The sequence below is a fragment of the Sturnira hondurensis genome, unplaced genomic scaffold (assembly GCF_014824575.4).
Source record: "Sturnira hondurensis isolate 20B ecotype Veracruz unplaced genomic scaffold, ASM1482457v3 Scaffold0000396, whole genome shotgun sequence".
In the NCBI taxonomy this organism is placed as follows: Eukaryota; Metazoa; Chordata; class Mammalia; order Chiroptera; family Phyllostomidae; genus Sturnira; species Sturnira hondurensis.
In genome coordinates, this window is record NW_028073027.1 from 99,962 (window position 1) to 122,402 (window position 22,441).

The 22,441-nt window shown below is 42.3% G+C and overlaps 1 protein-coding gene and 1 non-coding gene across 2 annotated transcripts; one reads left to right on the top strand and one right to left on the bottom strand.

Moving 5' to 3' along the window:
- The first annotated feature begins 1,711 nt into the window (after nt 1–1,711).
- On the top strand, nt 1,712–13,440 carry ADIPOQ (adiponectin, C1Q and collagen domain containing). Its single transcript, XM_037036033.1, has 3 exons — nt 1,712–1,811; nt 10,013–10,234; nt 11,154–13,440. Exons 1-3 carry the CDS (start codon nt 1,727–1,729, stop codon nt 11,672–11,674), a joined length of 828 nt encoding a protein of 275 aa, XP_036891928.1. The 5' UTR covers nt 1,712–1,726; the 3' UTR covers nt 11,675–13,440.
- LOC118983391 (small nucleolar RNA SNORA20) lies at nt 5,918–6,051 on the bottom strand. The gene has a single exon (XR_005065717.1). It is a non-coding gene; the product is annotated as a small nucleolar RNA SNORA20 (small nucleolar RNA).
- Nucleotides 13,441–22,441: the final 9,001 nt, after the last annotated feature.

Here is a 22,441-nt window from a genome sequence, read left to right on the forward strand (position 1 = left end):
TTCATAGATTAAACCCAATAAAATTCTGTCTAGGCAAGGGTTAGCATGCTCTCCCCTTGAGAGATTGACCAGGCTGGGGCAATCTGAGGCACTCTGCTCTTGGGGGAGTAGCCAGGCTGTTTCTTTTCCTCCACAGGACTCCGTAGTCCATGTGAATTTGTCTCATATCTCATCCATGAGGCCACGGGCACTGCAGGCCGGTGCACTCATCGGAAGGACACTTGACTTTGGGTGGTAAACATATAATACATTATACAGATAATGTATTATAGAGCTATACACATGAAACCTATATTATTTTATTAACCAGTATTACCCTAGTAAATTCAATTAAAAAGTTTTAATGGCCTAATGTGACCTCTCTGGAAATATTTGCATACAGCATGCCATGAAATAACATTGCTTCATTCAATGTTTTGTTATAATGTTGATACGATGCTGTAGGAACTTAACTCTTGTTTATATCAGTTAGACAATGGTAAAATTGATTTTGTTTTATGTCACTTCACTTAAAGTTGCAGAAACTATTGATAATGTTAAGTGAAGACTCACTGTATTAGCAGAAGGGACTTAGGCCCTTCTTTTACTTTACTTTGGTGGTGGACTCAGGCTCTGTGTGGCCAGTGGAAATGATGTTTGGGGGCAAGCAGACACTTACCTGCCCAGCCTATTCCTGAGAATACTCTATTTCTGAATGTCTTTTAAAAGTTATTGCTGGGATCATGATTTAATGAAGTAGAATTTGTGGCTTGCAAGAACCAGCTTTGATCCTGCCCTTCAGTAATATAACGTGGGTTTGCCAAGAAAGAGTCCAAGGTGATGAATGTTGCTATTTCAAGCCTAAGCCTTCTAGGAACACCAGTGTGGGTGTCAGCCTGTGGTCCTCTGGGCCTTTCCAGCCCAGAACCGGGTTCCCTGATAGGTGGTTAGGCACAAGCTTAAGGTACTGCTAAAAAAACTCACATACTTATGAAAACAGCTTTCAAAGCCTCATTTAGAATTTGGGAACAAAAAAAATCTTGGAAGATGGTATTCTATATCACATTTTACGTCAGTTTTCTGTTATATTGAATGTAAGTTACAAAGGGGTGGGGGCTCCATAAGGGATTCAGGGCCTCTAAAGTTCATAATCCAGCCCTGTCTCATACCACCCAGAGACTTCCCCTACCTCAGTTCTCAGAATTAACACATGAAGTCTCTCACAAATCTGGGGACCAGACCAGAGGGTGGGAGATGTGATCTATTTCTTACTCTATGAAATGCCCTCTGACTGTGCTCCTCTTCTGTAGTGCCAATGGCTGAGCCACACAGTTTCACACCTCATCATGCACAATGACCAGGAGTGCGATGATGGCAATGGGTGCCTCTGGCTTTTAGGGCAAATTTGTGGGAACAGGGAGGTCCCCTGGATCACTGGGTGATTTATTTTACAAGAGGAAGTTTTCCCCGCAATGCAGAAGTATACTGTTTTTCTGCTTCTGGTCTTCATTCTTACCCCATCTTCTATTGCTCTTATAGGAAGCAAAGATAAGGGCCGAGGCCTGGGAACATGAGTGTTTGACTGAAGTTCCACTTGGCCTTCCCAACCCAAGCTGGGTTGCCCCAGTTCCCTGGAGAAGAGACCTGGGAGAGCTGCCAGGGGCACAGTGCCTGCCCATTGGTCTCTGGCCCTCACTGTGTTGGCCAATGGGAAGGGACAACTCTGAGGTGGGGACTGCCTGCCTCCATGAGTATCAGGCTGCAGAGACTGGACCATCTCCTCCGCACTTCCATCCTGACTGCAGTCTGTTGGTCCGATCCCACACCTGAAGGTAAGAGTAATTAGATTACAGTTCGAGGCTGGAGGTGGGGGCAGCTGCCATCAGTGGGGCCTCTGGCTGGGGTGTATCACACTCTGCTATTGTAGCGGGATGGTGATGGGTACAGCAAAACTCTAGCCAGGGCAGCTTCCTCAATTCTCTCACAGCTCCAAGAGAAAAGGGACTGTTCTTCTGGTCAAAATACTTGGAATCATCTTGAAATTTGCTCAGTTCACTAGGTGGCGAGATGCCTACCCAGAGAAAAAGTTAGGGTCAGTGAGGTGGGGGGTTGGTCCAGTGATAGAGTCCAATTAAGTAAAAGGACAAGGGGATCAACCTCTTCTTACAGAAGGAAGCACAGGAAGAGGCAACATGGGAAAAGCCTGATTCAGGCTTGAAATCAGATTCAGTTTGAAATCCAGCTCTACCACATGATTCTACTCAGCAAATATTCTTCTATGGGCTAGACACTGGGTTGGGCTCATGAGATACAAAGATGAATGAAATATGGTTGTTGTGTATAGATTTGGGGCAATCTGTAGATATGGGAGTATCTATGGAGAGGTAGGGATATCTCACAGGGTAATCGAGAAGTTCAAGTGAGACAAAGTGAGCAAAGGCCCTGGCATACACTGGGAGTTTATGAAAAATTTTATTTTTAGAAGACATCTTTCTGACAGAAACAACTGGATCTTCCTGGCCTTTGCCAAGCTCAGTTCTGCTCACCCCAGTGAGCACAGTGTTTGAAGCATCCTGGATGTTATCAGCTGTAGACACAGAGGTCAGAGTGGGAGGCATTTTAGAGTTCAGGCCAGTCCTCATGTGTAGGAGGATGTGGGTCCCTGGTCTGGCAGGGTTCTGGCTTTCAGATCCAGCCTTGCAAGGGGTGCAGCCACCTCACTCCCGGTGATTCATTTATTAGGGGCAGGGCTGGCTCCTCCTGATGACGTTGGGGAGAGGGGAGCCCTTCGTACTGGCCGCACATGCCCAAAGGAGCACAAGGGTATCCACTCTGTTGCTGAAGCAGAAAGGGAGCTCTGCAACCGCATTGGCAGGACTTGTGACTGCCCTCCCGTAGTTCTTGAGGAGTCGTAAAGAAAGACACAGGATGTGCCTCTTGTCCTTTCTGAGGTCGCTGCAGGGATGAGCTTCCCATCTACTCCTGTCAAGCCAAAAGACTAGCAGCCCCAGACCCTTGGATGAGGTCGGGAAGTAGAGGCTCTGCAGATAAGAAGCTTTCGATCAGAAATTCCTTCCTGTGCAGAGAGACAGATCCTAAAAATGTGGTGGAGGGATACTCTGCTTTACCACTTCTTTGAGAATACGAGCGCGCGCGTGTGTGTGTGTGTGTGTGTGTGTGTGTGTAAGATGTCTTTGGGCATTGACAGCTCTCCCAGGATTGAGTTAAAGCTTTCAGGTAATCTCCCCTGGGAGCTGAGTTGATTCCTGCTTCTGCCATTGGAATTGCCAGTATTCTACCATTTTTGACCTTTAAAAACAGCAAATTTCTATAATTCCAACCAAGAGTTGTATGATTTCAAGCCAGCATCCTGGTCTCTTCGAGTCTCAGATTCTTCTACACAGTGAAGACAAATGCAGGGCTATGGGGAGGATGAAATGAAATGAGAATTGAACATGCCTCATGCAATTTATCCTCCAAAGTACTCTTTTCAGTTCCAAAGTGTTCTCATGGTCCTCATCTTACATGACGTCATTTAGCCGATTAAGAAGTCGAGTCCAGGAAGCCTTTTTAGAGGCAGTGTACTGTGATGGAAAGCTCATTGGTTCAAAAGCCTGATGGGAATCTTAACAGGGGTCATCTCCTTAATCTTTCTGTTTCCTCATTTCTAAAGGTGGGGTTATTTTCATTACTTCATGGAATTCTTGTAAAGATTAAAATAAACAATAAGTAATACAATCATGTGTAAAAGCTCCTTGTGTGGGAGCTCGTTTCTGGGCGGATCTAAGAAATGCATCCCTTTCCTTCCCCTTCACCCCTCCCCATCTGTAAAAACAGGGCAGAGGTAGAATGGTTTCTGGGGTCCCTTCTGTCTCCCAGGAACTTTGTGAACTGTGCTTTAATGCCCTTTCCTGCTGGAAGAGCTGGCACTGGGTGACTTCTTTTCCCCATACTGCTCTGTCCCCTGCCAGTCCCAGAGGAGACCTCATCCTTGTATTTCACAAGATTCTGCTGTTGTGACTGAAATTCCAGCAGGTCAAAGTGGAATTTCTCATACATTTTAACATAGGAAAATGAGAGCTCATAATATGGCCCCCGAGGAGCCAAAGAACATCACAATTGTCCCCTTGTGTAACTTTAAAAGCGATCGGATCGTGTGCATGGGTGTGCCATGAAAGCCAGTGCAATAGAAAGAACTCAGCCTTTGAATTTCAAATGGCACCTCTGCACGTTTCACTTGTTACCTGCGGGCAGAAGTCACCAAACTTCTCTGGTTCTCAGATTCCTCTTGTGGGAATTGAATCCTGCCTTCGGGGTTGAGGGGATGAGATGAGATTAAAGAGGTTGTCCATACAGGTGGTCCATAAATGCATGTTGTGTTTGCTTCCTTGCTCTTCACTTACACATGTAGAACACTTTATAAATTTAGAAAATATTTTTTATATTTTTAGTCAGTTGGTTCATACAGTAATAACATGAAATAAACTACATAAAGATCAGTATCATTAATAGTCACTTTTCAGGCAAAGAGCATGATGTCCAAGAGGTGGGGTAGAGGCAGGTAAGTCACCCAGTGAGGAAATGGTAGAGACTAGACTGGGAACCAGGTCACTTGCACCATGACCTGGAGGTTTGTTCATGGTGTTGTCTATGTCCCCTCCTATGGAGTAGGTGAGTAAAAGGCGGATGGATGACCCTGATTGCTGTTTTCCTCCTCTGGACTATGCCTAAGAGCCCATTATCAGCTTTGGAAGACCAGAATTTGATTTCCAGCTCCTCCATGTATAGTTCTGGGACCTCAGACAGTCACTTAACTTCCTTGAAGCTCATTTTCCTCATCTCTAAAGTGGATATAACCAGAGCTAACATCTATTGAACACTGACATGTATGCGACATGTATGAGACAGTGTTCTAAGTACATTATATGGGTTGCGCCACATAATCCTCCAACTGCTAAGGGCGAAACATGGTAAAAGTAAGAACAAGTAATTTTCACCCAAGCACTGAGATCATGGAGCACGTGCCCCCCATGTCTGCCTCATGCTGTTTCTCAGAACAGATGTGAGAATTAAGTGAGCTATCAGTGAAGTAAAGACTTTCTATGAAACAAAAAATTACAAGTGAAACTTGGCATTGAGCTTCATGATTCATGTAAAAGGTTTCTTTTTTTGATAGTTTATTGTACTTTAATGTATAATACGCAGGTATAAGACAACTGCATCTTACAGCCTTATAAATAAAAGATCAGTCATCAAGGGCTCCTGAGTGAACAGCATCTTCATAACCTCTATGCTTATCATATTTGCTTTCTCTATGTAATTTAATAAAATCATCAGTTTGAAGAATGGTAATTGCAGCCTGTGTTGCAAACTTCAAGCCCTTAACTTTAACTATGGTTGGTTCAAACAACCCTGCTTATTTTGTTGTCTTCAGATTTACTATTGACCAGATCAAGACCAACCCGTTTTAGATTTTTATGTTCTGGGTTAACTTAAGCCTCATTATGAAAAGCTCCTAACTTTGCAGCCAGTTCAGTGGAGTCTTGGGCAGCATTAACTGCCAGTGTACTAGAAATAACAAGAAGAGGTTATGCAAACTCTGTAATGCCAAGCTGTTCCCGAGACCCCATGCTGGTTGTGTGGTTTTTGAGGTATGTGGAAAGGGCTGCTTCTACAGTACCCCAACCTGGAACCACATTTTGACTTCAAAACTCTCTTCCCCCCACAAAAAAGCATCATGTAAAAAGTGTTCCATCTTATCACACATGAAATCGTTTGCCCCACATAAGGTAACTGATGCAGATGTAATGAGCCTTAGTGCTATTAAATAAGTAAAGTGACATTCTTAAAGCAGTATTTTATAAAATAAGTCTACATAGAAATTCACTGTAAGCACTCTGATTAAATTCCGCTTACATAAGGACATAGGGTGTGGAAGCAATGTCTGGACTATGCATGCAGAAGAGGTGAAACGGTTATTCCATCTCAATTCACAATGGCCTGATGTCACTTTACCCATCCATACAACTGCTCATACCATTGAAAAGACTATAGCAGCAAATAAATGGAAAGTGAAAGGTTTCTTTATGCCTTGGCTGGTGTGGCTCAGTTGGTTCTGTCATTCTGCGAACCGAAAGGTAGCCAGCTCAATTCCCAGCTAGGCACGTGCCTGAGTTGCAGGCTTGGTCCCCGGTTTGGGGTGCACGCAAGAAGCAATGAATCAGTGTTTTTCTCTCACGCTGATGTTTCTCTCTTTCTCTTTCTTTCTTCCTCCTCTTCTCTTTAGAATCAATAAAAGAAAAAGAGTTTCTTAAAGGTTTCTTTATATGCACAATTTAGTCTTATATCACACAATTTCATTTAATAATTTTTCTCCTGTTGAAATAGAAGTTTTTCAGAATCTAAGCACAACAAGTATTATGTCTAAACAAAGAGCATAGATAATTTTAGAATAGTTTTTTGAAACCGAGGCACCTCTGCACTGACTGTCAATTGTTATCAGTTACTGACTTTTTCGCCCAGAACTAGGTTAGAAGACAATCATGTCTCCGATCTGTTCTTAGCTTCAGAGACTTTCCAGTACCGCGTACCCATCTTCCCTCCACCCTTCTTTCAGTACCTCCGCCCCCTGCTGCCGTCAGGGAACTCTGTTGTGCCCATTAGTGGAAAAACCTGCCCATCACACTGAAGTGCTGAGACAGAATGCCATCTCTCGAGCTGCAGGATGCATTCCCTTCAACAGTTTGGGGGCAAACCCTCCATTGCCTGTGCTCTTTGGGGCCCGCCGTAGCTGCCTCTGCCAGTTCTCATATTCTGGATTCTCTCTTCATGTTTGTCTGTGGGAGGGAAAACACAGCCTCATAGATTCTGCCTTCCTCATTTCTGGAGAAAACAAGCACAGAGCCTCTCAGAGGTCTTGTCAGGAGTTTTAGTACTAACCCCATAAGGAGAAAGAATGGAAGTGAGAAATAGTGGGAAAGTTTAAAGACACATGAAGTCTTTAAAGTCTCAGAATAAGTATTCTTCAAAAATACAAAAGGGCCTGGCTGGTGTGGCTCAGTGGATTGAGCTCTGGACTGCAAACCAAAGGGTCCCTGGCTCGGTTCCTAGTCAGGGCACATGCCTGGCTTGTGGGCCAGGTCCCTGATGAGGGGCGTGAGAGATGAAACTACACTTAGATGTTTCTCTCCCTCTTTTCTCCCCCTTTCCCATCTCTAAAAATAAATTTTAAAAAAGGGTTTGGTTGGTTTCTCCTTCTTGGCTTCTCATTCAACTCACCTCTTTCTTATCTTGGGACAATCCAAGCCTAAATCTCTCTCGTTGTATTCCCACCTACTGAAGACACCCTCCTGAGCCCTCCACATCCAGTAGGGGGCGACAAAGGTACACGTAGAGGCTAAGAGTCAGCCTTGCCTAGAGACTCATCAACACCAAGGGGCAGCATCTGTGCCTGTCAGCACCTGTTGCTGGGTTGCCTGTTTCTGTCTTCCTCTCCATCTTCTCAATTCCCACTCTACTTTTAAGATTATATTTGAACTTGATGTTTGATAAGATCACTAGAGAGGATTCATTTAAAGATGCCCTGGCTGCGTGGTTCATTGGGTTGGAGTCACCAAAAAGCTTGCAGGTTTGATTCCTGGTCAGGATATGCATGGGAGGTGGCTGATTGATGTTTCCTTCTCACATCAATGCTTCTCTCTTCTTTTCTCAAATCAATAAACATCTTGGGAATAATCACAGCATATGTAACAAAGGTCTTGTATAAAGAACTCACATACATTAATTCAAAAAGCACATTGTGTCCCTAACAACATAAGTGACTAAAAACACTAACAGAGGTAACATGAATAAGGAAGTTAAATTAGAATAGAAAATTAAATTGGAAAACAGATGTTTAATAAAATGCACAGTTTACTAATGATCGAAGTAGTGAGGACCATGTCTTTTGTTCATTCAACTAACAGCAACAGGAAGTACTTTTAATGACAATATCCAAAGCTGATGACAGTCGTTAGAAATAGGCTCTTTTATTCATATACTGACGTGCTAGTGGGTAACAATGTAACAAACTGGAGTTTGGGAAAATGCACCAAGAGCCTTGAAAATGTTCATACATTTTGGTCCAGTAATTTTATTTTTGGAAATATGTCATAACAGAATAAGAATTTGGGGATAAACTATATACCTGAAGATATTTGTTACAGATTTTAAAATAGTATTTAAAAATGGAAATGAGCTAAAAGTTCAACAAAATGGAAATGGCTACATATATTTTGGCTGTGTCCATTTGATGGACTAGCACACACATATTTAAAGTGATGGTTGTGAAAAATAGAAAAAGACAAGGCAAAACAGAAAAATTGTTAGGATTGAGGATTGTTTTGTTTTCTGTAGCTTCAACATATGTTTATATTACTAGTTTTAATGATACACACAGGTGCATACATATATATGTGTATATATGTGTATATACACACATATGAAAGATGAGTATACATGTGAAACATGAGGTGGTTTTGTCACATACAGCCCCAGGCAATGGGGCTTAGGAGTGGATTCCAGACACCATGCACATCTTTGGAGGTAGGATCACCAAGCAGGGTTTTTCCTGAAACCCTTACAGAGGAGCTATCTCCTGAAGCCAAACCCAATTCTGGAGAATTTGTGTAACCTATAAGAGATAAGCAAACTGATGGAAAATAGTGAGTGTTTACAGTAAATAAAATACATATAGACTGTGTTTTGTTTAGAATCAGGTTCTTGGGATAAACCACCTTTCAAACTCAACAGAGGGTTTTATTGATGCCTGTGATCCAGAGTCCTAGGACGTGTTTCCCTCTCTTCGGAGCTTTCAGCGACCTGGTGGACTTTAGGGATGGAGACTAAGACTCTGGCAATCAGATGTGGGGGATGAGATCAGCCTAATACCAGAGACAGAAACTAGGAGGGTACCAGAGTCCCTGGGCGTGCAAAGGACCATCTTCTGGTGGGGGTAGGGGGAACCTGTGGAGAGAAAATTCTGAAACAGGAGGCCCTTGGCCACTTGTGCTGCTTGAGCTTTTTGCTTGGGTTCCCATCATACATATTTCAAATATATTCCACCCTCTGTCCCTCTTTTTCTCTTCTTTTCTCCTCCCCTTTCTTCCTCCTTCCCTTCCCCTACACTTGTGGTTTAATCGCGGAAATGGGCAAACTATTCAGGAATTACAGTACAGTGCAAGAAGTGCAGCGCTGGAGATAAGTGAGGGCACTGGGGAGTGCAGAAGAGAAACAGCCAACCCAGTCGGGATGGAGAGAACCGGGAGGTGTTCCTGAGAGGTGACATCTTGATCGAGTCCTGAAGCTTGCATGGGGATCAGGCATATAAAGAGTGCAGCTAGGGTGGCCCAGGCAAATGGTCAGTGGATATTTTCCCAGAACAATGTGTCTCTGGTTGTCTGACTACACCAAGGCAAGGCTGTCTGTGTGTGCACTGTGCATGCATGTGTGACCGTGTGTAGGTGATGTGTGTAATATATTAAATGGCCTAACATCACCCAGGAGAAAGGGGGGAGGAAAAACAGGTATGGAAGAAAAAGGAAGAAGAATAGACATAAAAATAAAGAAAAGGGAAGTGAAGAAGAAAATGAAAGGAGCCAAGAGAGAAGAGTTCGTTTGAATTGAATGGAATGACCCGAGTTTACATCCTTGGAAAACTCAAGGGAAAGATTCTTGACAAGGTGACTCTTGGCGCTTTCCTTGTGCGTGGCCTTTGCTCAGGCACGAGGAAATCGGTGGGGTGGTGGGGTGCCATCACTGAACTCACAAGGCTGTTGAGGAAAGTAGATCGCACACAAGAAATATGCTAAATATTGCAAATGGCAGGGCAGAAAGAGATGGAGGTGAGTTGAAATAGGAAAATCTTCCTGGAAGAGGTGAGGAATTGGAAGAGCAGATCTCAGAAGTGACCCTGACTGAGATGATGAGAGTCGGGCTTGGATCTTAATGCACATGTTATGTGGGGTCTGTTCTTTCATGTCGGACCTGATTCCAGGCCTCAGGATGCTGTTGCCACAAGCTGTGCTACTGCTGTTAGTTCTGCCTAGTCACGGTCAGGATATCATCCCCAAAGAGCCTGGAGACCTGCCTGCCCCGCCCAGTGGGGTCTGCAGTGGTTGGATGGCAGGCATCCCAGGGCATCCCGGACACAATGGGATCCCAGGCCGTGATGGCAGAGATGGCATCCCTGGCGAGAAGGGTGAGAAAGGAGATGAAGGTAAGAGCAAGTTTTTGGTCTTCTCCATCAGACTTTTCCTGGGTAGAGGAGGGCGTCTAGTCCTATACAAGGGTATTAGTTATTGACCAAGGCTTAGGCACGGGGATGAAGTAAAGTTTCCTTTATGTGACTCAGAAGCAATGTAAAGTCAATGTGGGTTGGCTTTCCAGGGGTGAGAAGCGGTGGTACCTGTAAAATCCTTGATGCTGCTCTATCCATACCTCCTCCCCATCCCCTTTTCCATTCCCACCTTCATCCTTCCATCTCTATTCCCAACCAGTTCATATCCCTATTTCTATTCATTTCTCCTTAATTCCCATTCCACCCAGCGGCATTCAACCACACTTCATGCATGTATACCTCCTGCAGGTCACAGTCCTCCTCCTGGAAAACTCTTGGTCTTGCTAAGAAGATAAGTCTAGTGCACAAGACTCTGTGAGAGATTACTATGAAGAAGTCTGCTCAAAATATTGAATGTGGACAAATGACAGAGTATGGGACACAGAAATGAATGCCCTCAGTGCACACTTGGATTAACAATGAAGGCTTAAAGAAGGAGGAGAGGCTTAAGCTAGGTCTTGAAAGATGAGTGGGCAGAATAAGTGAGGGAGGGCATCCTACACAAATGGGATAGAAGAGCAAAGGTATGGTTGGTTGAGCCAGCACATAAGGAGTTGACAGGTGGAGGATCGATGATGCAGATTTATAGGACATAAGGTTGGAAAGAATTTATGGGAGCCTGCTGGGGTGGTGTGGAGATAGGAGGTATAACTAACTCCCCTTTGGGAACTCCCACTGCTTCTTTGCTATATAAGCAAAGCAGGTTGTGTGTATGGACTAACAGGACAGTGTTTTAGTTGGAACCAACTTAGGTGGGAATTATGTTTCCTGTGGTCACTGAGGTCTTCTCATTCTTTAGGTCTTGTTGGTCCTAAGGGTGACCCTGGTAAAACCGGAGTGCCTGGGTTGGAAGGTCCCCGAGGCTTTCCAGGAGTCCAAGGCAGGAACGGAGAACCTGGAGAAAGTGCCTATGTACACCGCTCAGCATTCAGTGTAGGATTGGAGACTCGAGTCACTGTCCCCAATGTTCCCATTCGCTTTACCAAAATCTTCTACAATCAACAAAACCACTACGATGGCACCACTGGCAAATTCCACTGCAACATTCCTGGGCTCTACTACTTCTCCTACCACATTACAGTCTACCTGAAGGATGTGAAGGTCAGCCTCTACAAGAATGACAAAGCTGTGCTCTTCACCTTTGACCAATACCAGGACAAGGACTTGGACCAAGCCTCCAGCTCTGTGCTCCTGCATCTGGAGACGGGTGACCAAGTCTGGCTGCAGGTGTATGAGGCTGGGGAGCATAACGGGCTCTATGCAGATAATGTCAACGACTCCACCTTCACAGGCTTCCTTCTCTACCATGACACCAACTGATGACCACTCACACAGAGACTCCCCTGGGCCAGACAACCCAGAAGTCAAAGAACAGTCCACAGGTTTTCAGTTTGGTTAGGAGGCTGATGTCATTACTTAGTCAGAGTGTCCTGAACATTATTCATGTATTTACTCATTCATTCAACAAGTACTTTTAAAAAATCATATGGTATAGTCTCAGTCCTAAAGAAGATGTGTTCCCTTTCCCCAAGGATCTGGCATATAGTGGCAGTAAAAGGATAGTAGCATTTACTGGAGGGCTTCACAAACATGACAAGATAAGTGACTATAAAAAGTATTTGACAGTGTTACTCCGTGTCCACTGTTTCTCCTCACGTGCATGCCAGTCCTATGAGGTACACAGAAAAGACCTTACTCTCCTCTTCCTACACTTGGGGTCCTGGGGCTTAGCGAGTTAAGTGATTGCCCGTGGTCACTATGATGTGGTGGAGCTAGAAGTTACACTCAGGGCCGTGGAACTTTTCTATTATACTGTGTCATTTTTTAGAAGTACTTGGCCTCTTTGGGATGTTATTTGGGGGTGGCGTCTCTCGTCCATCTCACCCGAGGGCCTCTGAATTGTACTTCATCATGCGTTACATCTTTTCCCGGTAGAGCTCCCTCAGAGCAGGTGGTTCTATGACCAGGTCCCATTCCAGCTGGATCACTCAGTGGCCCCTGCACTTCTCTTTCCTCACGCTCTTCTCTCCAACCCAGAAAGCTACCACCAATCTCCACGTGTTGAAATCCTCCCTGTTCCTCAAGGCCACCTGGTCAGGAAGCTTCTCTGAAAGTTCTGCAAACCTTCCTTGCACACTGCACTCCTGTGCTTCTTCAGGTGTTATTCTGAATGAGAGCCCCGGGCAGGGGAGTCGTCTTCCCCAAGGCCAAAGACAACTTCCAGCAGGACCATGTTTCCTCCACATCCGAGTCCCCCTGCAGGTCCCTGGTAAATGCCTCATGAAGACCAGTCTCCTGAATCTCATGTCTACCCAGAAGTAACTCCATTTCAGTCTCTTCATGTTGTATAACTAATCTTTATCTACAAAAACACTGTTATTTTAGAAACTCCCTGAAGTAAGCACTTAATCCTTGTTCTACTGTACAGTTTGAATAATTTTCATTGAGGTTAGGGATGATTGTGCTTTTTGGAACACTTGGAGAATTTTTCCTCAAGGAGGTAGCTTGAGCCTGCAGTGTGAAGTCCACAAAGGAATTTGAAAACTGTTCTTACCTTGAGTACCAGCAGAGTCTGGGAAGACCTGGGCTTTCTGAATGTACTCTTGTTGTTTAAGAATCATCAAAAAAAAGGAAAGAAAATAACTGCTTGATGTGAATGATAATTAGCTCGATTGTGGTGATTATTTCTCAATGTACATCTATATCAAATCAATAAAATTGTATACCTTAAATATAAAAATATATAACTGTAATTGGAAAATATTCCTCAAAACGAAAAAAAAGAATTACAAGTAGTTGATAGTGGTAAACATCCTCTCAGGAGACAATAACTTAACTAACTAATGCTCTTCAAATGGTTTAGCAAAAGCAGAGTTAATAGCATTCTGTACAAACATAGAAATGGAAAACCTATTTTTTTGCTTATAGTTTTAAATTCTGAATGATTTCCTTTGATATATGCACTGCTATTATTAAGTGATTATTATTTCTACCTATGAAACTTTGTCATTTACACGATTTTGTATTATTATTTTCTACAAGTAAAGCTACTGTCCCACTTTAAAAGCAGAAGCACTTGCATCACATGGGTTTTGTTTTCATTTTTGGAGAAAGACGAGGTTTACAGAGGGACGAAGAATAAACCTCGGGTTGGTCAGGACTCTGTGTTGTGAATGACAGGACACCCAACTCAAACAAACAAACAAAAAACAATCTTTCTTGCATAATACGAAATACCAGAGCGGATCTGTCAACCGAGGCTCAGGTGATAACATTAAAGACACTTTTCCATCTGTCCTTCCACTCTGTCAACAGCAGTGTAGGGTTCACACTCAGGCTCTACCCAGTGTAGCTCTAGGCTTTTCTTACTGATGTCAATAAGACGGTAGCCTGCCAGCTGTCACACCTTCTCACCACATCATCTAGCCAGAGGGACATTCTCTTTTCTGGTAGTTCCCAAGAGGAGAGAAGAGGTTTTCTCTACTGGAAGCCCCAGCAAGTATGTCCCTGCATGCCATTGGCTCTGGCTGAGTTGAATGCCCACCTCTGACCAATCACTGCAGTCAGGAGGATAAACTGTACTTACTGATTTGAGCCAATCACAGCTCAATCAGGGGGAGGCGTGTTTCCCTTAAAGCAAAATCTGGATACAGTTACCAGAAGTGGGGGAGAAGAGGATGAATGTAAAAACATTTGTTCACGAGAAACTGTCAATGTTATATTTGAGTTTTCTCAGGTTTCTCAGAGAGACTGCTATTGATTTTCTCTAAAATGTCATCAAATAGCTAACGTCTGACCATGCTCACAGTTCTGCAGCTGGCTAGGGTGGGATTCTCACAGCATCGAACACGATGTCACACTCACTCTGAACTGTCTAGGGGTGGATCATTTCTTTGTGGGAACAGAGAGGGTCAATCTTCATAACACCTCCTGGGAAACTGTGGACCAGAGTTTTGGATTAATGGTCCCATAATGTTCAGGTGTAATTGTGGACTTTTCTATTTCTTTTCAGTTCTATCAGCTTTTGTCTCATGTATTTGGGACTGTCTTGTTAGGGACATACACATTTAGTATTGCATCTTCTTGGTGAATTTACCCTTCGTCATTATAAAATGTCTGTCTTTGTCTCTGGTAGTTTTCCCTGTTCTGAAGCTTACTTTGTCTGAAATTAATATAGGTGGTCTCACTTTCTTAATTATTGGTTGCATGGCGTGTGTTCTTTTCATTATGTTACTTTTTTTTAAAGTGAATCTTTATTGTATTTTTTCCCATTACCAATTAGTTTCCTTATGCCCGCCTCACCCCAGCAATCACCACACTATTGTCCATATCCACCACCATGTTACTTTAGATCTATCTATATTATAATATTTAAAACACATTTTCTGCCCTGGCTGGTGTGTTGGCCTGGGAACCAAAGGGTCACCAGCTTGATTCCCAGTCAGGGCACATGCCTGGGTTGCAGTTCAGGTCCCCAGTAGGGGACGTGTGAGAGGCAGCCACACATTGATGTTTCTCTCCCTCTCTTTCTCCCTCTATTCCTCTTTCTAAAAATAAATAAATAAAATCTTTAAAAAAACCACATTTTCTTATAGACTGCATGTGATTGGGTCTTGTTTTTTATCCAATCTGAAAGTCTTTTTCTTTTTGTTGGTGCTTAGTCAGTTTATATTTAATGTAGTTGTTGCTCTGGTTGGATTTAAACCTATTGTTTTATTTGTTTTCTATATACCCCGAGGTGTTTTATTCTTTTTACCGGCTTCTTTTAGATTATTTGAATATTTCACCTTGATTTATTTGTTAGCTCTTTGACTGTGTATCTTTTATGTATTTTTTAGTAGTTGTTCTAAGGATAAAGTATATACCTAACTTTTCACAGTATTCATAGAACTAATATTTTACAACTTTAAGTGAAATATAGATGCCTAGGAGACTTCCGCCAAGATGGAGGCATAGGTGGAAACACTGTGCCTTCTCCCACAACCAAGTTTGAATAAAACAAAGGTTTGGAGAAACAAAGACACAACCAAAGGACAGAAAATTGAATTATACGGAAGTCCGACTACATCTAACCGTTCAACGGGGACGGTAAGAGGGGCGGAGCCAGCAGCAAGCAGGGTCGGGCAGGACAGGGCCCCCGACCCAGGCGCCCAGGCAGACGAGAACCAGTTGGGGTGCGGGGCAGACCGCGGGCGCATATTCGCGCACAGTGAGACGGACCACGCAGGCCCCAGGGGGCAAGGGCTGACAGCGGTGGCACACTCGCGAGCAGTGGGACGAAACGCGTGGGCCAGGTGACCGCAGCAACTGCGGCACCGGTGAGGGCTGCGGCGGCAGGCAGTAGATGGGATGCCAGAGTCCCTCTTTGACCCCGCCCCCACATACAGCGTCACAACCCAGCGACTTAGTTGCCCTGCAATACCAGTGAGAGCCATTGTCCCTCTTTGACCCCGCCCCCACATACAGCGTCACAACCCAGCGACTTAGTTGCCCTGTTCTAGTGAACACTTTAGGGCTCTGATCCTGCTATGGAACAGGCACGAACAACCCGAAAGATGGCACAAGAAGAACTCAAAGTCCCAGAGCCAATAACTCTAAGCGACCGAGAAATTGCCAGCCTCTCAGAAGCACAATTCAGGACACTATTTATCAGGATGCTCACAGAACTGGTAGATTATAGTCACAAATTAGAGGAACAAAGTCACAAATTAGAGGAACATATGAAGGCTAAACTAATTGAAATGAAGGGAGATGCACAGGAAACCAATAGTGATGGAAAGGAAACGGGGACTCAAATCAATGGAATGGACCAGAAGGAAGAACAAAACATCCCACCAGAAAGGAATGAAGAAATGAGAATTCAAAAAAATGAGGAGAGGCTTAGGAACCTCCAGGACATCTTTAAACGTTCCAACATCCGAATTATAGGGGTACCAGAAGGGGGAAAGAAACAGCCACGAGTGGAAAACGTATTTGAACAAATAATAAAGGAGAACTTCCCCAGTCTGGCAAAGGAAATAGACTTCCAGGAAATCCAGGAAGCTCAGAGAGTGCCAAAGAAGTTGGACCCAAGAAGGAACACACCAAGGCACATCATAATTACATTAGCCAAGACCAAAATGAAGGAGAGAATCCTAGAAGCATCAAGGGATAAGGGGACAGTCACCTACAAAGGAGTACCCATCAGACTGTCAGCGGATTTCTCAAAAGAGACCTTACAGGCAAGAAGGGGCTGGAAAGAAGTATTCCAAGTCATGAAATCCAAAGACCTACACCCAAGATTGCTTTATCCAGCAAAACTTTCATTTAGAATGGAAGTGCAGATAAAGTGCTTACCAGGCAAGGTAAAACTGAAGGAGTTCATCATCACCAAGCCCTTATTATATGAAATGCTAAAGGGACTTATATAAGAAAAAGAACATAAAAAATATGAACAGTGAAAGGACAGCAAACACACAGTTATTAACAACCACACCTAAAACAAAAGCAAACCAAGAGGACAGCTAGATCAGGAGTGGAACCATAGAAACGAAGAACACATGGAGGGTTAGAAACAGGGGGGTGGGAGGGGGAGAAGGGGGGAGAAGGCACAGAAAGTAGCATAGATGGTAGGTAGAAAATAGATAGGGGGGAGGGTGAGAATAGTGGGGGAAATATAGAATCCAAAGAACTTGAGACACGTGGTTATAAACTAAGGGGGGCAGAATGGTGGGGGAGGGAGGGTGCAGGTGGAAGGGATTGAAGGAGGGGAATAGAACAACTGTAATGGTATAATCAATAAAATATATTTAAAAAAAGAAAAAGAAAAATGAGTACAAAATAGGGAGAATATTAAGTATTGAATATGTACAAAACTTCCCAATAAAATCTTCAAAAAATTTAAAAAAAGAAAACCACTTTTGACACATTTGATCAGTCATAGCACCTTCTCCATACACTGCACATCTTTTTTGCATTATAGTGTGTTTTAACTTTCTTCAAATAATAAAGCATAATACACCAAAAAAAAATATAGATGCCTATAACCACATAGGTTCTTCACTCTCCCCCTTTATGTTGTGGTTGTCATTTATATTACACCTAGATACACTGAAACATTACAAACAATGTTACAATTTTGTCCTTGAACAGTTATACATATTTTAAAGAATTTAAGAAGAAAAAATACTCTTTATCCAAATATTCATCATTTTTCTTGTTCTTTCTTTATTTCTTAAGTTCTATATTTTCCTCTGGTATAATTTCCCCTCATCCAGAAAAACTTTATTTAGCATTTTTTAAAATTTTGCTGGTGATACATTCTCTTAGTTTCCTTTCATCTGAGAATGCTTTTGTTTTGTCTATATTTCTGAAGGATATTTTTGCTGGATATAGAATTCTGGCAGTCCTTTCCTTTCAGTTATTTGTTTGTTTGTTTGTTTATTTATTTATTTTCCTGCATTTTGAAGATATTATCTGACCGTTTTCTGGCTGCCGTAGTTTCTGATAAGAAATCTGCAGGCATAGTTTCCTTAATGTGTAATTTATTTTCCAGCTACTTTAAGATGTTTTCTTTACTTTTGGTTTTCAACAGTTTGATTATGATCTGTCTGGGTATAATTTTTTTATCTTAATCTGATTGGTATTTACTGAGTTTCTTGAATCTGAAAACATATGTCTTCCACCAAATTTGGAAAGTTTTCTGACATTCTTCAAATATATTTCTGAATCAATCTCTTTCTTTTCTCCTCTGAAGATTCCAATGAGATGAATGTTTCATTCCAATGATATGAATGTTAAATTGACAAGCCCCTTAAGGTTTCCTTATTTTTTCTTAATCTTTTTCTGTCTGTTCTTTTTCTTATGTAATTTCTATTGATCTATCTTGAAGTTCTCTTTCCTCTGTCATCTCCATTCTGCTGTGGAGCTCATCTGGTGAATTGTTCACTTCAGATATTTTATCTTACAGTTTAAAAATCGCCATTTAACTCTACTTCAAAAATTATTTTTCTCTGCTGAGAACTTTATCCTTCTATTCATTTCAAGAATATTCATCCTTATCTCCTGGTTATAATAGAGGTTTTAAGGTCTGTGTCTGGCAATCCCAGTGGGAGTAATACTGAGGTTGGCATCTGTTAATTTTCTCTTCTCCTGCACACTGGTCAGATTTCCCTCGTTCTTTGTGCATTAAGTAATTTTGGATTGTATCCAGAATACTTTGAACATTATGGTATGAGATTCCAGCTTCTGCTAAAATCCTCTGGAGAATGTTGAATTTCTTGTTTGCTTATGTTAGCAGGTATTAATTGGCTTAGGTTTAGAGTGCAAGTTGTTCTCACCTTTTGTGACTCTAGTGGTGATTCAGTTTTCAAGCATTTGTTATGCTATTTGGGTCTGTCTGTCACACGTTCTACTCAGAGTTCAGCCTGGGGCTTTGTTGTTTGGTGTTTGAAGCCTTTGCTATGCATGTGCATCGCTGGGCGTACCCTCTGGGACTTTATGTAGGGCCCCAATTAGAGTTAAAAGGTATCCTTTCCTCTCTGACATTTCCCTAGGGTCTCCATCCCATAGGGGGCCTCCTTTTCCTGGTTCTTATGGCTAAAAAGCTAGGGCTCTCTCCAAGTTTTAGTTTCCTGCACTATTCTTGTGTTCTGTGTAAGGGGTTGTCTTTGGGAATAAGGCAACAAGAAAAAAGAAAGAAAAAAAGTGACAGAGAGTGGCTCCCATTCTTTGATCAGCACAGCCTGCTTGCCATAGAGAGATGGATTTTCTTTGGGAATTTCAGGTCCCATGTTGCCTCTGCTGCTATGACAATGGAGCCTAGTGGCTGGGCTGGTCTCAGGGCAGAGCTGGGAGAGAAAAGAGAAAACAAAGCATGCGAGATAGTATCTGTGGTTTCTCTTATGCTCTCTGTTGTGCAGGGCTGCTCTTCCTGATATTCTGGTCACCAAGAGGTTATTTCTTCTCGTACTTTTTCAACAGTGCCTTATACACCATTCCAGGTCAGATCCGTGAGATAAAAAAGAAAAAAACTCTATAACACTCACTCAGGCTATGTGTTGTTATTCAAGCGTTGACTTTAGCCCTCAATCAACCTGACATTTTTTACTTTTCAGATGTTTTATGTATTTGGCATGGGTTTTTTTTTGCATTTTATCCTTTTTTTTTAATCACTGGAAAAGGGAGACTAGATGATGAGTTGACTTACTTCATCTTGGCTGGAACTGAACATCCAATGTCCCATAAGACTCCCAGAGCGGAAAAAAGAGGAGGAATTAAGTAACAGCAGAAGTCACAAGATGGCATAAAATGTACACTGAAATTGATGGGAATCAAAGAAAATAAGTCCAAAAATGGGATCCCACTGTTGAAGAGAGTATCTGAAGGGTACCCAAAACTCCCTGACCAAGGGAGCCTGGGGCCAGGTGAGGTCTTACTTGTTACTTCAGCCTTTGATTTTTCCGGTGCCTGGGAGAAATGATTAAAATATATCATACACTGCGCAAAGACTAAAGCAGTAGGCGTGGCCACACAGAGAGGGATCAAAGAGGAAATATTTACCTCCAAATTTAGAGAGAAGTGGGGTGAGGGAGAAAGGGGAGACAGACAGACAGACAGAAAGACAGATACAGAGAGAGAATGAACTGTGGTTCCCAGAAGCTTTCCACTTTTTTGTTCCAGCCCTTAACACTCAGCTGTATTCCTGCCCATGGGTCTCAGAAGACGTCAGTTCCTAGATTTTTGTGCCATGTCCACTTTTTTTTTTTTTTGCAATTGGCACTCAGACTCCATGTCTGAAGAAAGTGGAGGTGCGCGGAGGAGATGGACAATGGGGAGCCTGCTCTGCCCCGAAAGAGCAGCCACTTTTCAGTCTGACTCAGTGATAGCTGCCGTTATGGAGTGCTATCAGATTTCAAGAGAAATTGGAAATGTGGGCTTTTATGTGAAATCTCATGATTACATGTTAATAATGCATGTAGGAATTTCCAAATGCTATAAGGACCAAAGTTTTTGTGCCCTCTGAGAGCAGCTGTCAAGGATGAGAGCCTCAACACAGGCCACGCCCAGCCAACCGCTTCCACCCCCGCAGCTTCCTTTCCCACTACGGGTCCCAGCCCTTCGCACTTCCCATGGGCATGTTCCTTTCCCACATCCCAGTAGCTGGCTATTCCATCAACTTCGACAGACAGAAACATTGAAAACGAAGGCACTTTTCATTCTGAAGCTGGAGTTCATGTATAAGAACAAATCTTTTTTACTGTTGGGAAGTCCTTTCCATTTTTTTTTTTACTAAAGACTGAACTACTTTTCTTTACCCTTTATTAAAAATTTACTAAATTTCATAACATCAGAATTAACAAAGAAAACCAGATTTTTCTGGTCATCAGAATGAGCAAACATTGACTCACATAGTGGTGAGCTGACTGCTTCATTTGTTTTCATTTAGAAAGTGCTGTTTACTTTGGTTCAAGAAAATGCTGAACTTTTCTTTCTCAAGTTTTCCAAAGAAAAACTTTACTAAATCAAGTTCTGCCTCATCGTCAAGCATTTTGATTTTCGTCTTCTAGCCTACGGTTTCCTGTCCTCCAATCTCACCCTGGCCTTGGGCCTTTCGGTGAGAGTAACTTGACAGAGAATATCCTCTTCACTTCACAAAATAATAGCATTTCCACTTTTAACTTAAGCTACCTTGAGTTGGTTTCTACTACTCACATCTGAAGAATACAAGGGGGAAGGAATTAGTCTGCGGCTGTGCCCAGCAGCCAGGCTGAGGTCTAGTTACAGAGAATACTTGGTAACGGAGTAATGAAATTAAGTCATTAGGACCTAGAATTCTAGTTTTATTTCTGTTTATTTGATTAGCTTGGACATTTCTTGGGGGCAGAACATTTTCATTTTTGAATTCTTTATAGAGATCATTCATTCAGTAAATATTTATTATCTATTATGTGCCAGGCATATAATAATTAAAAATAACAGTAATTTTGCACTGGCCAGATGGCTCAGTTAGTTGGAGTATCAGCCATATACCAAAAGTCTGCTGGTTAAATTCCCAATCAGGGCACCTATCTAGGTTGCCAGTTCAATCCTCTCTCAGGGCACATACAGAAAGCAACTGATAGAAGTTTGTCTCTCACATTGGTATTTTTCTCTCTTCTCTTTCTCTCTCTCCCCCTTCCTCCCTCTCTAAAATCAGTAAACATATCCTCAGGTAAGGATTAAAAAATAATAGCAACTAATAATATAAACCATCATTTTGAAGTACTTGCTTAGAATATATTTTTTATTTAACCCTGTCAATTAAATATTACAGACCCTATTGTCGGGTAAGAAACTGGTGCCTAGAGAAGCGAAGTTGTGTCCCAAAGCCACAACTAATAAACTGTAGAGCAAGGATTCATACTCAGATGTGCCTGACTCCACAGCTCATGCCTGTACAAAGAATGAAGTGCAATTTCACTGGCCTTTTCTTCTTCCTAGTTTCAAGACATCTGGGGGATGAGGTATTGACACAACCTGTAGCCCTAATGCATTCCTATAAACACAAGTAGTGGGAAAACTTGCCTTTGTAAAATGAGTCATGAAATTTGCCACACAAGGGAAAGTCTGGCTGTTAAAAGTAAATATGATGAAACGTCTCACTCATTCGTGTGGATATGCTCTGGGGCAGGCACTGAGGTTCTTTGTCAGTGTAATGTAAGAAATAAAAGGAACTTGCAAAATAGCTTATTTTGTGCTAGTTGAAATACACTGAGTCAATGTGCAACCACTCCTTATTAAATTATTTTATGAATTAGAAATAGAAAGGTAGTTATAAAATAGTCATAGGAATATAAAGCACACCATACAATAACTATGTATGGTGCCAGGCAGGCACAGGAAATATTGGGAGGAACACTTCGTAAAGTGTATGATTAGCTAATCACTATGCACACCTGAAACTAATACAAATAGTATTGAATGTAAACTGTAGTTGAAAAATAAAACAAAGCAAATCAGAATAGCAACAAAAACAAATAGAATGCTAGTTTCTTAACATGGTAGAGATTGACAAATTCTAAAAATGTTGAGGGTAGTAATGTATAGTGAAACACAAAACATGTCCTT

Bases quoted from the DNA above. Each gene is read 5' to 3' on its own strand.
- ADIPOQ (XM_037036033.1), top strand. From the start codon at position 1,727: ATGAGTATCAGGCTGCAGAGACTGGACCATCTCCTCCGCACTTCCATC. The intron at 1,812-10,012 runs GTAAGAGTAATT...ACCTGATTCCAG, and splicing joins GTCCGATCCCACACCTGAAG to GCCTCAGGATGCTGTTGCCA. The intron at 10,235-11,153 runs GTAAGAGCAAGT...CTCATTCTTTAG, and splicing joins GGGTGAGAAAGGAGATGAAG to GTCTTGTTGGTCCTAAGGGT.